The sequence below is a fragment of the Petaurus breviceps genome, unplaced genomic scaffold, assembly GCF_028583685.1.
Source record: "Petaurus breviceps papuanus isolate PSGF00001 unplaced genomic scaffold, PetGlider_PUasm1.0 90804, whole genome shotgun sequence".
Taxonomy (NCBI): Eukaryota; Metazoa; Chordata; class Mammalia; order Diprotodontia; family Petauridae; genus Petaurus; species Petaurus breviceps.
In genome coordinates, this window is record NW_027187348.1 from 18,943,369 (window position 1) to 18,959,910 (window position 16,542).

Genomic DNA, 16,542 nt, shown 5'->3' on the forward strand with positions numbered 1-16,542 from the left:
ACTATGGTGACAAAAAGAGCAAAAGACAGTCCCTGCCCTCAAGTAAGAAAGTCCCTTACAATATAACTGGGGAGACAACAAACAAATAAATATATACCAAGCAAGTTACATACAGCATGAATAGGAAGTTCTTAAGAGAAGAAAGGAACTAGAATTGAGAAGGGTTGGGGGAAGAATTCCAGTAAAAGAAAGGATTTTAGTTGGGACTTAAAGGGAACTAGAGAAGTCAGTAGGTAGAGTGGAAGAGGAAGAATGTTGCAGGCACTGGGGAGACAGCCAGAGAAAATGCACAAAGCAAAGAGATGAAGTGTCTTGTTCATGAAAGTGTCATGAGACCAGTGTCACTGAATCAAAAAGAGAGAAAGCAGAAGGCTGGGGGGAAATGAGAGAAAGGGAGACAGACAGACAGACAGAGACAGAGAGAGAGAGAGAGAGAGACAGAGACAGAGAGACAGACAGAGACAGAGACAGAGAGAGACAGAGAGAAAGCGTTTAGGGAAGAAAAACCCATTTGACATTGATCTAACTATAATCACTGGTGGTAAAAATATTTAATGGATAATAAGCAGCCCTGTTACTAATGTTGTAAAGAAGTTGTATACTAGTCTCTCAAATAATAGCAATCATTCCATTGCTTAGCATTCCCTTTCTTGTGTGAGAATAAAACTGCCTGTTCCATACCTAATTCATACTTAAATGTACTAGGAAAACATAAAAGCCTTTTCTGATAGATGAAGTAATAAGATGAAGTAAAATTTTCTTATAAACCAACTCAGGTTCCTAATAATCAAAGGCATTTAATGCACCTGTCCATCTACACACACACACGTTTGCATGTATGTGTGTATATATACATATATGTGTATATAGATATGAGTGTATATCTATCTCTCTCTCTCTATCTATCTATCTATCTATCTATCTATCTATCTATCTATCTATCTATCTATCTATCTACCTACCTATCTATCTGTATCCTTTTCTCTCCATACCTTAGTAAGGTGCTGAAGATACATTGCTAAGGTGTGCAAGTAGCTTGGTGTAGCAGCAAGCACCCCAAGTGCGTCCTCAGGGTTTGCTGCCCATACAGGTTCTTGGATCTGCTTTGTTAAAGGAAAGCAACTCAAAATGGGTTAACAAGCTTACTTTAATCAGTCAGACATATATCATTTACCTTGTTCAGGAGAAAAAGGTCAGCACCCCGAACTTCAAAGCATACAGGCAGAATTATCAAGACAGAAACAGATCAAGTAGACAGATTTCCAAACTGTCCAACCATTACATCCATACCCAGTCAACATCTGGGTTTCCACATCTGAGTTTTTCAAAGCCGGGGGACTCTCAACAACGGCTTCCCAGAATTGAGATCAAATCACAGAACACTTCTCAAAGTGAGTCCCCAAAACAAAGCCTCACATCAGGGCTTATATAGCCTTCTCCTGGCTCAGAGAATGTAACAACCTTATTGAACCACTGGCCAATCAAAAAGTATCTACTGAAAATCAAGCCTCCCTCCCCAGGCTTCAGGTGCACTTTAGCCTAGGGGCAGGGAAGATCTTCCAAATTTGCATTCCCATTACATTGGGCCCCAAGATCTTTCATGCCCATAGCATAGACAATTTACTTTTGAATTAGCTCTGAACATTTCTTAGGTCACATTTTCAAAGTACAGAACTAAAGTTACCAAAGTGGCCACTGGTCCTTAAACAAACACAAAGTACATAGATAGCATTATCACTTCAATTCAAAACAAAAGTTCAAATAAAGTTCTCTGGGGGGGGGGGAGGGGTATCCTTCCCCTCACACAGCTCCAGCCCCTGCCTCCAAGCACAGAGAGGGGGCTGGGCAACAAACCCAACAAGGTGGGGTCCCTGGGGATCCAAGGCACTTCATCCCACCCACCATAGTCACAAGTCCATCCTCCCCCTGGGTCCCAAACTGTGGGATGCAGCCAGGAAACACACTCAGTGCCCCTGCTTTGCTGCTCAGTTCTTATCTTTTCCTGTGGCTGAATTCTGAACTCCTGGGCTCTTTCTCCTCCCGCACGCTTCTGGCTTCTGCCCAGGTCCCGATGCAGGCAGCTCACCATTCCTGCTCTCAGCTCAGCGAAGTCTGCATGCAGGCCACTCTTCTCTCCTGGTCCATGGCTCCACAGAGTCACAGCTACCACAACTGGGAAACAAATGATTATCCCAGCACCCATACTTTCCTTTTACTCTGCAGATCCTGTTCATGATGCCATTTTGTAACAGCAAGCACCCCGGCTTCCCCAGGGTGTCTGCCAACACAGGTTCTTGGATCTGCTTTGTTAAAGGAAAGCAACTCAAAATGGGTTAGCAAGCTTACTTTAATCAGTCAGACATATATCGTTTACCTTGTTCAGGGGGAAAAGGTCAGCACTCCAAACTTCAAAATATACAGACAGAATTATCAAGACATTAATAGATCAAGTAGATAGCTTTCCAAACTGTCCAACCATTACATCCATAACCAGTCAACATCTGGGTTTCCACATCTGGGTTTTTCAAAGCCGGGGGACTCTCAACAACGGCTTCCCAGAATTCAGATCAAATCACAGAACACTTCTCAAAGTGAGTCCCCAAAACAAAGCCTCACATCAGGGCTTATATAGCCTTCTCCTGGCTCAGAGAATGTAACAACCTTATTGAACCACTGGCCAATCAAAAAGTATCTACTGAAAATCAAGCCTCCCTCCCCAGGCTTCAGGTGCACTTTAGCCTAGGGACAGGGAAGATCTTCCAAATTTGCATTGCCATTACACTTGGTGAGTTCTACTTACTTCCTAATATGTTGTGGTTAACCAGTTGCAATCAGGGTTAGAAGGGATAGGGATATATGAAATTATTATGATCATTAATGGGTATCAACCCATAGGGAAGAACTTCCTGTAATTCTGTGTTTTAAGTAAAATAGTATAGCTATTAGACAGAGGTTATTTTAAGGCAGTCCATTCTCTCAAATGCCACACATGTTAATAATCCCCACCCAACATATATAAAGCTGTTATTATATTATCAAGAATATGAATGTGAAATGAAATTGAAATGAAAAAAATTCCTATAATAATAGGAATGCTTTCTACTTTGTAGAATGCTTTATGAAAGTTTGGTGGGAATTGAGAAGAGAGAATCTGCTAGTCAGGTTTATAACTGGTAAGAGGAAAGGCCTGGATCTAATTGAAAAGGTGTTAATAGATTTTTCTATGTACTTCCTAGAGGAAGTACCCACATTAATGAGAACATGAATCCAACAAAGAAATATTGAAGTATTATGAAAAGGTGTTCCACTGTCTTCCTCCAAGTACCTAACTGAAATCTGAAAAGGGTAATCAACTTAATTTGTTTTACTGTACAAATGGTCTCTGGACTTTCAGAGGGTACAGGAAACTCACTGTGCCTTCCTCCAACTGTGACTTAATCGTTTTAGGGAGAGAACATCCATGGCTAACAGCTCAGGCTCATGTTGTTCCCCACTTTCAGCAATCACTTGTCATTGCCATAAACCACAGCTATACAGTCTTCTTAATTGAGCCTGACTCATGGCTTTAGTTTTCTAAGTACTTCCATGTACATTATGTGATTTCCTCATTTGAACTTCACAACAAGTGAAGCAGGGAAGATGTTATTAACCATATTTTACAGATGAGGAAAATGTAACCCTAAGAGTATACATCATTTCTGAAGGTCATCTCATTAGAAAATGACAGATCTGGAATGAAAAATCAGTTCTTTTGACTGTTATATTAGAGATGACAAAAGTATACCATACAATGATATGATGTAATATACATATGGGATGGGTTACACGCACACACAAAAATGATAATTTTCATTTTATAGTTTTGCTCTATTAAAATACTTTAATCCCTTGGGGTGGCCAGATAGCACAGCGAGTAAGAGCACCGGCTCCAGTGTTGGGACGACCTGGAGATTGGATCCTGGGCTCAGACACTCAGCACCACACCCAGAAATAACTGGCCGTGTAACCTTGAACAAGTTACTTAACCCTGATTGCTTAATAAAAGTAAAAAAAAAAATACTTTAATCCCAATCAGGAATTCATAAGGAATTGTGGGAGAAAATGGACAAATAAAGGTAACATCTCTCTATTCCATTGTGAGCCCTGGACCTTAGACTTTTATCCTTAAATTATAATTGTATAGTTGTATGAAAATAACACACAGAAACTGCTGATTTAAACTGTTGTTAAAGTTGTAAAACTGTTGCTAGATGTTATCATTATGCTGATTCAAAAAAGTTCCAACAGGCTAGAATGCAGGACTTAAGATAAAATTTTATGGTAATAAATGTAAAGTCTTTTTTATTTGATTTAAAATAATTTGTTGCATAAGTATAAGACAGGGAAAGCATTACTAGACAAGAGTTTGTGTGAGAAGATCAAAGTTCTTTAGTGGACTTCAATGGCAATATGAATCAAGAAAGTGACATAGCAGTCAAAAAGCTGATGTGTATTAATAGAAGCATAGAACACAGAACAAGAGCCTTGCTGACCAGAACAAACCTGGAATTTATGTATTTTAAGGAGGACATTTCCAAGTGAGAGAACATTCACAAGAGAGTGATAGGAGATTGGAAACCATGCTATACGAGAATTGGTTGAAGCAAATAGGGATGTTTACCTTAAAAATGCAATTTTGGAAGGGTGAAAGGGCAGGTAAGGAAGTTGGGGATTATAGCTGTCTTTAATTATTTGAAGATTTGTCATATGGAGGAAGGATTAAAGTCTCTCTATTATGGCCCCAGAAGGCTAAGTTAGGAGCAAATAGAAAATGTTTCAGAAAAACAGATTTAGACTATATATACACAATACATATTATACATTTATGCATACATATATATTATATATGTATGCATACATACATATTATATGTGTATGCATACATGCATATATATAATGTGCATATATACATATACACACTATAACAATTGGAACTATACAAAAAATAAAATGGAATAACTTATAAGGTAATGAGTGTCCCCATCACCGGAGGCCTTTTAGTGAAGTGAAGGGAAAGGAACATGAATTAATAAAGTGCCTACTATTGTCAAACACTAAGGCCCTTACAAATATCATCTCTTTTGATCCTTATAACAACCCTTGGAGGTAGGTGCTATTATTATCCCATCTTAGAGTTGAGAAAAGTGAAACAGATTAAGTGATTTGCCCAGGTCAAACAGCTACTTAAATGTTTGAGGCCAAATGTGAAATCAGTGCTTTCTTGGTCTAGACCCAATGCTCTACCACCTAGCTTTGATTATTTACAGGGATTTGTACAAGGGATGCCTGTTTAGGTAGGGTTTGGACTATACAGACTTCTGAGGTCCCCCCTAGAAGGCTCAAATATTTGGGGATTCTGAGATGACCCCCAGAGTACCAGTGAAATCCTGCAATACTTACGTTTAAAGTCCAAGCTTCTGAATCAAACAAACCTCTACCAGTGCTAACTCCCTTATATTTTAACAAGTCAGTAAAAGAAGGAAGAGGTTCAGAGAGTGGAGTGTCTCCTACTTTCTCACTTCAAAGGGATACTATTCCTCTATATAACCAACTTCTATCCTAGAAATTTTAAGATAATAGATTTAGAGCTCTATAGGACCTTAGAGGGTTATTCAATCCAACATATATATTTAAAGAAGGAACTAAGGTTTGTTTTTTACAATAATAATAAGATGCAGACCTTTGGATTTAAATCAGGTGGAATTTCAAAGAATGTCACAGCCAGAATATTTTAATGTCATACCACTTCAGATAGCACAAGGAAGAGGACAATATATCAGCATATTAAAAGGATAGGAGTGCTAGGTGGCACATCGAATAAAGAGCAAGACTTGGAGTCAGGAAGGTGCAAGTTCAAATTTGCTCTCAGAAACTTACTAGCTGTGTGATCTTAGTCAAATCACTAAACCTTTGTTTGCATCAGTTTCCTCAACGGTAAAATGGCTATAATAATACCACCTACTTCAAAGGGACATATCACAGTACCTGGCACAAAGTAGGAGCTATACAAGTACTTGTTCCCTCCCTCTCTTAAAAGGAAAGATTTAAGCTCTGGCAATATGGATGCAAAGATTGTAAATAGTAGATGTCCTTCTGCTTTATGCTAGCTAGGGTCACTACATAGATTTATCAAGTACTTACTATACGTCAGGCATTGTGCTACATGCTGGGAACTACTCTCAAGGAGTTTTCATTCTAATGAGGGAAGATATAACATGAAGAGAAGTTGGTAAGCATGGAAGAGAGGAAGAAGTTCTATAGGAGAAGAGAATGGAACAGTCCAAGGAGTAAGTTGAGCTAGGAGTTATATGAGTATGGTTGGAATCTTGCATGAATTGTGATCAGGACAGGAATTCATCAATCAGCCAAGTGGGCCTCAGAAGGTGGAAGCATCTTTTGAGTGGGCAAGGATATTGACTAAGAGGTAGAGAAGTTAGAAGAGTGAATTGAGGGAGAAGATGAACCATTTTGCAACATAATTTCCATATACCAAGAGCTTGATTGCAGACTGCTTTAACAGGTCTCTCTGTAGGAGTCATTCCAAAGAAACGCAATTCTGTCTCCATAATTTTTGTATAGATTTGCTCAGAAATGTGACTGAACCCTACTAATTCCTTAGAAAATAAAAGTCTTTGATGTAACTGACTTACTTCCTCCTGCATTTCACTACCTAGAGGCTAAGTAGAAGCATCAGCATCCAAAGTGTCACATAAGAAAGAGGCAGAAGAAAGACTTGATTGTCAAGTCATTCTTACCTTTTCCAACTGGGTTTATCGACCCTTGACTCTTGTAGTAACCAAATATTTTCCCTATGTTTTTATACCTATCTGAGATATCTGTGTTTTTGGGGGGGGGGTGGAGAGGATGGGGAATGAAAATTTTCTGGAAAAGGTTTCTAATTGACTGCTACTTTAAAATACTAGGTTATGAATATACCATCACAATCAAGCCAGACTTGGGTGTGTGTCAAAGAGCACTCTTTAAACCTTGGAGGATTTGCTTAAATTTAAATGAAATGAATATTTTTCCTATTCTTTCATATGATGACTCCTTCAACTAAAAAAAAAAAAACTTAAGATGAGCAATCTTTGGTCTAGTTAACGAACTATACCCCCAAAACAATGATAATAAGACCACTCATCCCTGAACTTTAAAAGAGAAAAGCAGATGTTCTCAATTGCTTTCTCATTTCTATCCATTTTAGTGTCTATCTACTTATTTCATACCTAAGGATAAGACTAAAGCGAATAATGTGCATTTCTGTTTACTTTTTCAACAAATCAAGGAGGCTGTATTTAGTGACTGATGTTCTTCTGCCACATGGTGGTGCCTGCCAGTTTTAGAATTTTTCCTGGTGGCATCATAACAGTCAATATCAAATAGGCAGTATAAAACCAGAGCATTCCAATTAGCATGGTTTTGCTTAAACTGCTTAATTATTTAGATTTTTTAAAAAGGACTCAATGGTTGTAACTATATTTGCTAACCATTCACAACCACTAATTAATTATATTGGAGCTTTAAGTTACATGGGGAGGGGGAAAGCAGGGAGGAAGACGTATTAGGAGTACATATGCTTAGTAAGCATGCCAGAATTTACTTAGCATAAAATTCAATAGTAATTTTACTTTCAATTTGCCAAGAGGTTGAATGAAGATCCTGTTTGTATAGCCCAGTACTGAAATCCTACCAGGTTTGGTTATATTATCATAATTGCTGCATAAACACTTTTAAGGACTTTCCCTTTAGTTTAATGCATGGTTTATTTTCATAAACTTGATTAGTTGCCACACTAGCGCTGCTACGGAAAATGAAACATGCTTGCCTGCTTACTGTTGAGTTACTAAATCTCTATCTACATTAAACTTATATTTATGCTACGGCTTCTGTTAAAAGGCTGCAGCAGGAGGCAAGATCTGCAATTCCGTGTTTTTGCAATATCCGATGGCAGTTCTATCTAATGGGCATTCCTCCTCCTTAAAGGATTTAGCTGCTACATCTAGAAGCCGATTTTCTGATGCTTCCAACGTCTGGTCAGATTGATTTGTTTTAATGGAGTCTTTTTCGGTAAGGAGAGAGATGCCACAGACCAGAATGTGAGGATCCGCAGCTTAATTGCCAGGATTGAGAGTCACTGTGTAATTCAGAAATCCTTGGGGAGGGGTGCAGAACAAGGGGGCGATGGGGGTGGGGTCCGGGGAGAGCACATATGTGTTGGGGCAGAGGCGGGGCTGTAGGCTAATGGGATGGGTTTCATATAGTAGGATAATTTTGGATTCCCTTGAGACACCAAGGTGCTGCACGATCAAGTCTCTCAAAGGAGAAGTTAAAAAGCAAGGGAATGGGAGGGGGTTGGAGGTTAAGGTACTCAAAAGGAGAGCTCTAGCACAATTTGTTTTCTGCTGGTGGCTGCTAGGAACAGAGTTGTTGTTCACAGAATAAGTATGTTGCTGTCTCTTTTTTGTGACTAGAAATGGAAGCTAATTACCTACCATGCTGTAAAAACAATCAATCCCCTTCTAAATACGGAACTTGGGATAGAAGTGAAGGAAGCTTTGTCTGAATAACCATTAAACCCGTTGCAAAGAGAAGGGAAAAAGGAGAAAGAAAGGAGGAAAATAAACCAACAAACCCAAACCCCAAAACTTTGCCCCGTTTGATGCGACAAATACTATAAAAGCAATAAAGACCAGAGGTCAAAATGGAAAGGGGGCTTGTGTCCCGGAAAGCTCTCTAGTAACTACACAGTCCAGTTACTAGCAACTAAAATGTCATTAGGCACAAAAGTGTTTAACTGTGCTAAGAATGCAGCAGGCGAAAGGCGGATCCTGGCAACCCGGTTTGCAAGTCGCCTGCTGGAGTGAGAGAAAGAGGCAAATACAGAGAGAGGCTCCTGCAGAGTTTTACATTCTCACATCCCTGAGGTAACTGGCATGATCCAAGTACCAGATCTGCGTTAAACGTTTGAGGGTAAAACCCGCCCCGCATGCCACAGTGAACCTGCATTTCCCAGTCGTCCGCTTCACTGTTGCGGCACTGTGCACGCCCACCCGTTGCTTTTCTGGAGGGGCCTCAATCCCTCCTGGTTTCCCTCTCATTTCCCTGCCTACTTGTTCGAGCCAGATCTGACCTTCTAACTGTTTGCCACCACCTCACAGATGGACAGATAAATCAGATTCCCGTAGCTGCTCCTGACTTGAGAAAAAGTGTATGTGGGTGGGGAACCTTTGCTTATCCCGGACTCTGGGTTGGCTGGGGGAGTGAAGTTGGGGGGTGGGGTGGGGAGAAGAGGGAGGAAGACAGGAAAGAAGGAAGGGGAAGAGAGAGATGGAAGTAGGAAGGGGAAGAGCGAACAGTACAGTCCTGCCAGCCTTGGAAGCATCCGCAGCGTTGCAGACTCACGAGAAAACCACTGCCCCAGTCGGGACAGATCTGTTCTTCTCTTCCCAGCTTCCTCCACCCGCCCTAGGGAGCCACTGTCCCCTTTCAGCGCCCACGGAGAGGCAGCATCACACTGCTCTATTCCAACCCTTCAGACTGTTCCAAAACCCCACCAGTCAGAACACTTGAGTGCAAGGCTCTAGCAGGATAGCTCCGTTCTGTTCCCTTCACTCTCACCACTGCGGTGTTCACCATCAACCAACCACCTACGTCCCCACTATAGCTAACTCAGAGGGACACCACCCGGCCGAGCAGGGCGAAGGCCGACCAGGGTCAACAGAGAGGCAGGCAGGGCGCTGCATTGGGAGTTGGTTGGGGCTTGCGCGTGGGAAGGTTTAGAGTAGGGAGCCAGGCAGGGGGTTGAGAGAGAAACACAGTTTCGCCTTGGTCCTCCAAACACCTCGAGTCCTCGCCTGGGCAAAGTCCTAGGTTTCGCAACCTGCCGGCCAGCGCCGCACAAGTCATTCTGTGGCGTCTGCCGCCGCCGCTGCCTCCTCCTCCTCCTCTTCCTCCTCCTTCTTTCCTCCACCTCCCAGCCTACCCCTCCCTCCCGGGACCTGCATCCCGCTTCGCCAATCAGGGGCCGGTTGCCTCCTCCCACGTGATCCCAGGCGGGCTGAGGACCTGCTGCTTCCCCCACGCCAGAGGGATGCGGGCGGCAGAGCGGGAGAGGCGGCTGCTGGGCTGCGGAGCGCGGTGACTGACTCTCCCTTTGCTCCTTCTAGCTCTTGCTCTCTTCTTCTCCAGCCTTGCACTCTCCCTCCTCCTTATCCTTGTCCTGTATCCCGCCTCTGTCCTCTCCTCCTTTTAGGAGAGCCTTGCCCTATGGCAGTGGCTGCCTGCATCTTTGCTGCACCTCCGCTGACGACCCTCTCGCGCCCTGGGCTGAGCTGGGTCACTGAATGTTGCTGAAACTCTCAGGATCATGCGAGGGCTTGGATGCTTTCACGCTGGGTGCTGCTGCTACCGCTGTCGCTGCTCCCGCCGCTGCTGTTGCCGGGGGCCCTGGGATGCTCAGTAGCTCTGTCCCCGGACTCAGCGATCGTTTGGTTTTGGGGAGAGCCTTTTTGCAGCTGCAGAGTTGAGTGAACTAGTCATGGTGCTCTGGGAATCCCCGCGGCAGTGTAGCAGCTGGACACTTTGCGATGGCTTTTGCTGGCTGCTGCTGCTACCGGTGATGTTACTCATCATTGCCCGGCCCGTGAAACTTGCAGCTTTCCCTACCTCCTTAAGTGACTGTCAAACGCCTACCGGCTGGAACTGTTCTGGTAAGCTACAAACCAAATGTTCTCAAACCGTTTATTAGAAAAGGTGCTGGGGGAGGGGGGGAGCGTCATCTTCAACATTCGTATTTCTCCACTCACCCATCCCTTTACTCTTTCCTTCTCAAACCTTCTCAAACCCTTGTAGCTCGCTCCTTCACACCACCGAGAGCGCATCCACCTCTTGTTAATTTTTTTTTTTTTGGGGGGGGGAAGTACATAAGAGAGTGTTGGATGAGGACGACAGAAAGTGTTGGATATATGAATGAGTCCTCTCAGCCCAACACTTCAATTTGAACTGATCAGTTTTTTCGGAGAAACCGATGGGATAATTTTGTGTATTCACGGAATCCACCACAATTCCATTGTGTCATACTCACACAGCCCCTTTTTCATCCTGAAAAAAAGTAAGGCTAGAAGATGAGTCAAATAACTTTGGGAGAGAGACAGTAATAAATCATACTGTGATTGTTTGAGAACCGCTGATCCCTTGCAAAAGTGCAAGGAGGATGTGCTCGTCTATGGTCTAGGATCCGGTATCTGATCGGAAAAGATTTTGAGTAAAGGTCTCTTTATCACCCCTTTACTCCCCTCTCCCCACACACACCTTTTTGCTTCGGCTTGAAAAGACTTAGTTTTCTAGCTAAAAGATGTATCCGTTTGTTTTTTGTTTTTTTTGCACACGGAAACCTATAATTGCCAGAGGGAAGTTAAGAAAATAAATATACAATGTGTCTTTCAGACTGGTGTTTCACTCACTCACACACACACACACACACACACACACACACAATTGCACGGATAGCTACAAGTAAGGCAGAGGGCAAGATCCAAAAGAAACATCCTGGTGGTGGTACCTCAGTTGCTTAGATTTCATGAGGTTTAATGAGGCTTCCTCCCTCCCTTTTACACTAAATTACTAATGACATCTACCAATTAAAGAAGAAAAAGGCTGAAATTAGACGTCACTGAATTCATAAACCTGCTTTGTATTTTCAAAATTCCAGCATTATTATACCGTATCTTGTTATCCTATTTCAAAGGCACTGGAGACCCTTTGCTTTAGTATATGTTTGTGTATTTCTCTCAATGCTTAGTTGAACTTCCTTTTTAATAAATGCATATTTTGATCTTTATGTAAACATTATTAAGTGTAACTAAGTCTCTAACTCTTAGTAAAGTCTTGTTCCTGGGTGGATGTTGACTTTAGTAGTTAGTACATCAGCTCTGGAGAGATTAGTAACTGAAACCTAGAGTCTGAAAGAGGATAGTTGGCCATTACAGATGTAAAAACCAAGATACAAAAAAAAAGTAAGATTTCCATGATAATTTATCATTCATGAAGTAAATTTGACCTTTCCTGAGTTCTGACATTTGGGTCAGCAAGCCATGCCTTTGTGCTGTTTTATCAATGTCTAAATAAGGCAATTGAACAAACCTCAGAAGTGTTCCCTTTAACTTCTCTTTGTGTTAGATATGTCTAATTGTAATTCTACAAAGAATAAGTTCCATTATGCATTTGCCTTTTCACTTTTAATACATGGCATTACAGGACCACTAAATAACCTAAAAAATCAATAGTATTCAATCTTAATGGGTCTGAAGTCTGATATAATTGTTTTTTTTAATATCTAACTATATGTTGAGAAAGAATAACAAGTAGCTGAAATACAGAATTGGTGTTGGCAATAAAGACTTGCATCTTTAGCCAGATCTGTTAGTATGTCTATAGGAACTAAAGGGAAGGAGCTGGTTTTCTCAGCAGCTTGTGAAGAACCTGGCACCTCTCCTGTTAACTTAGAGGTAATCAATCTTCATTTGAATGAGACAGACCATCACAGAAAACACTGTGCCTGTTTATCTTTATTATTGGGGCTTTGTTTCCTCATTGTCTGGAGGAATTCCAAAGAAGGAGTTGTTTAAGACCTTGAATCGAAAGACTAACCTTCATCAAAACTATGAACTTTTAAGTCTACTTAATTTAGGAATGATAGGGCAAAGGAATAAGTAGGATTTTCTAGCTTCCCCTTCCCTTCCAACCCTAAATTAAAATAGGCACCAAAGTAGATCTATAAAGAGAAACATAAAATGGAAAGGATATGTGAAAACCAGAAAATAGTATTAATTATTAAAGTCAAATTTTAGTGTAACAAATATCCCTTGTATTATATGCCAGTGGTCATTAAATGGAGGTGGGGCAGGAACTTTTTTAAAGGCTTAAAAATGACAATATTTTTTTTGCTGTTAAAAAAAACGATTGCATTATCCTTCTCATGGCTGAATTTGAATGTTGTTCTCTTTAAATTTAAGGTTATGATGATAGAGAAAATGATCTCTTCCTTTGTGACACCAATACCTGTAAATTTGATGGGGAGTGTTTAAGAATTGGAGATAGTGTGACTTGTGTCTGTCAGTTCAAGGTAAGAAATCTGGCACTTTCATTCTTTAATTCATCAATGGTAATTCAAAGTAGGCATTTTCTTTTACAACCCAGCACTTGGCAAATTATAATTCTACATATTAAGGGGAAATCTGGCACCAAATGAAAAAACTAGCAGGAGAGCCAGATGATGTCAAGAAGACATAAGTCTACTGAGGGGAAAAATGCAGTTGTTGTAGCTATAAATGTTCTTTTAGATACAAAGATTCATATTGTGCTTCTGTGATGTTAAAGCAAGATTAAGCTTCTATGCCTTTTTACCTAATCTTAGGTGATATCAGAATGTCTTGGTGTCCTCAGGTTTCATTGCTCCAGATCTTTCATCTGGTGGTGGTGAACTTGTTTTGAATGTTCCTTAAAAACTATCTTTGATAATTTGATAAGCATCCTATTCTTGAATCATAATCATAATTCATTGTCCTTTATGAGGAACTTTCTAAAATGTTTTCAGTTTCTGATAGATTTTCGTTCAGTTAGTGCTAACAAGGAATTCAAAAGGGCACAGATTTCCCCAAGAGGAAAGAGCTGCACTTTGTTTAATGCTCCAAGTCAAAATGTTGAAAGGTTGGATACTCTCCTTAGTGGTATTTGTGGTCATTTTCCAATTATGGGGGTGTTCATATAAATTATACCATCTAATATTGCTATTAAGATGTTTATATTTATATATATGTATGTATGTATACATTTTTATGCACAGATAAGCTCAAATAGCAGATAGATGATGGGTAGGTAGATACATATACTGCTGTCACTTAAACAACCCTGCTTTCTTTATTTTTTCCCCCAGGGAACTATGGTATTTTAAGATGGTCAAAAACTATCTTCTAATTTGCCATGACTTAAGCACACATAGGTGAATGAAAGTTTAAAAAAAAAACCTCTCCCAAGGCTACAAAATATATGAAAAATTAAAAAAAAATTTGAATAGAGAAAAATATCAAGAACTTGAAAGAGACTAAGAGCAAATTCATAAAACATCATAACATTTTAGAAGGAACCCAAACCATGTTCAACATCCTCATTGTATAGATGAGGAAACTGAGTCCCAAAGTGATTAACTTAACTTGACGGTTCATATAGCTAGACAGTGTCGGAACAAAAACTTCGCCTAGCTCTCCTATCCCCAATATTCAGTCTGCTATCTAGTATTAGGATTGCTAAATCAAAGTGTTTTGGAATTTAATTCCATTTATCTTTGATAAATTTTAAGAGATTTCACACTTGTAGGCAAAATGACATTCAAATAAGCCAAAAGCTTTTTTTTTTTTGCCCCTCCCCCCCAAGAATACACCATATAGCTATTGACATTTGCAAAGTGCACCACCTACTGGTGGGCAAGTATTGGTGAGGCCAGACCACTGACATCTAGACAATGTAGTAGAAGAGAAACTAATAGTAATATTGTTCACCAATGAATGTGTGCTCCTCAGAAATCATACCACTCAAGACCACATACTTAGCTTCTTTCAATAATCTACATGAGACGGAGAAACAGAATTTTCCATTTTCTAACATTCGAGAATTAGTTAATTTATTTGAAAAGCCTTGGGAAAGTCATTGGGTAAGAGATGGCTTTGTTCTCTTTTTATTACTTTTGAGTTTGGGGTATCCATACTTCAATCCTGTGACAGCCACAAGTAATTAAGAATAGACCAATGAGCTGTAGAAATGAACCAGGACTAATATATGTTACAGTCAGAATTCTTTATCTAAAGAAAGAGGGCATCTAGGGAATCTATAAATGGATAAGCTTTGGTAAAATCGAATGCAGAATAATTCTTCAATCTAGAGAGGTTGTGTGAATGTAAACTATGTTGATTGGAATAACATTTATTGAACTATTATAAATAATGGATTTAAGTAAAACAGGTAGGAAGTTAAGTTTACTTTTCGCATTATTTTGTAACTATTGGTCATTCCAGTGCATTTGTGTCTAACTGAATATAATTGGAAGAAGGGTTCTCCTTTGACTGATAAAACTGAGTTTTCAATCAAAATGTAATTGGGTACCTTTTGGTGCTTGTATCATTTCAAATTCTTTGCATTGTATGGAACTCTATTTATTGCTTGTGCTATGATGAGAGGTCAGTCAGACAGGAGAAAACAGCTCTGGGGTTGAAAAGATAGATCCAGCCCCAAACCTCATAGCATAGCAAAAAGAACATCGTGATCAAGATTAAAATATTTGTTGCAGAAAAGATAATAGTGTATTTTAAGCTATGCTTTCATTGTTCCAGATTTTGTTGTTTTCTATTCATCTTTACTGTCTCTAGAATTCTCTTGAATGTAATTAATTTATCTTTCTTTGTTCCTCCTCCTACCATCTAGAGTAAAGGGATGAAAATCTGTTTTCCTATATACTATTTAAACTTCTAGCTGGCCACTTCTGACACTTACTAGTGACAATCTCTATCTGTCTCAATTTCCTCAACTCTAAAATGGGGATAATAATAGTACTACCTTCCAAGACTATTGAGAGGGAACAAATGAGATAAAACTTTCAAATGGTTTAGCACAGTGCCTGCCACATAACAGGCCTTCAAAAAATGCTTGTTCCCTTTCTTCACTCCTCTGAGATTTGGTTGTTATAGATGTAAATTTTCCCCTATTTTTTTAAACATGAGCACAAATCTTTCCCTTCCTAAAAGGGTATTATATTATTACTGGCCAAAAGAAAGATTTCAAAGAAAAGGCTGTGAATAAGTACAAAGAAATATTCTGCTCAAAGCATTAATGTGGAAATATTCCATTGGAACTTTCAGCTCATGTGTAGCTTAGCAGTGCCTGTCTCTTAGTAAACACTTAAATACTTATTCCATTCCATTATCAAAACAAACTTAAGATTACCAACTGTAAAATTTCACTGAAGAATAATTTTAAGAACTAAAGCAATTTAAAGAGAAGCTTCATTGAGTAGTAGATAAAGAGATTCCTCAAAGTCAAGCCAGAAAGACCTGGGTTCAGATCCTACCTCTGACAAAGGCTAAGTGACTCTGGAAAAATTACTTAGAGTCTCAGTGTTGCCAGGAAACTCTCTAAGACTCTTTGTGGCTGATCTGCACTCGTAGAGAAAGGGTTTTCTGTTTTTAACAAATTCCCTATACCAGTTAAATCATAAGTCTTGACAAAATAAAAGCAATATAAATTATTTTAATAAGAAGATAGAATCTTAAATATTTGCATATTCTCCCATCTCTATAGAACTTACAAAGGGTGATAACCTGGTATTTAAAAGTTATCCATTTTGCAGTATCTTAGTGCAAATATAGAGAGGTTTTCAATATACTAAATACTTTCCTACAGGGTAGCTAGATGATGCAGTAGATAGAGCAGCAGGTCTGGAGTCAAGAAAATTCA

The 16,542-nt window shown here is 39.8% G+C and overlaps 1 protein-coding gene across 1 annotated transcript in view; it reads left to right on the plus strand.

Moving 5' to 3' along the window:
* Positions 1 to 10,096: 10,096 nt before the first annotated feature.
* The window catches only part of TMEFF2 (transmembrane protein with EGF like and two follistatin like domains 2), a 299,502-nt gene continuing 293,056 nt past the window's right edge, over positions 10,097 to 16,542 (plus strand). Inside the window, exons 1-2 of the mRNA XM_069070175.1 lie at positions 10,097 to 10,748; positions 13,053 to 13,162. Coding sequence (XP_068926276.1) covers positions 10,577 to 10,748; positions 13,053 to 13,162 — 282 coding nt within the window. The 5' untranslated portion in view covers positions 10,097 to 10,576. The remainder of the gene's footprint in view (positions 10,749 to 13,052; positions 13,163 to 16,542) is intronic.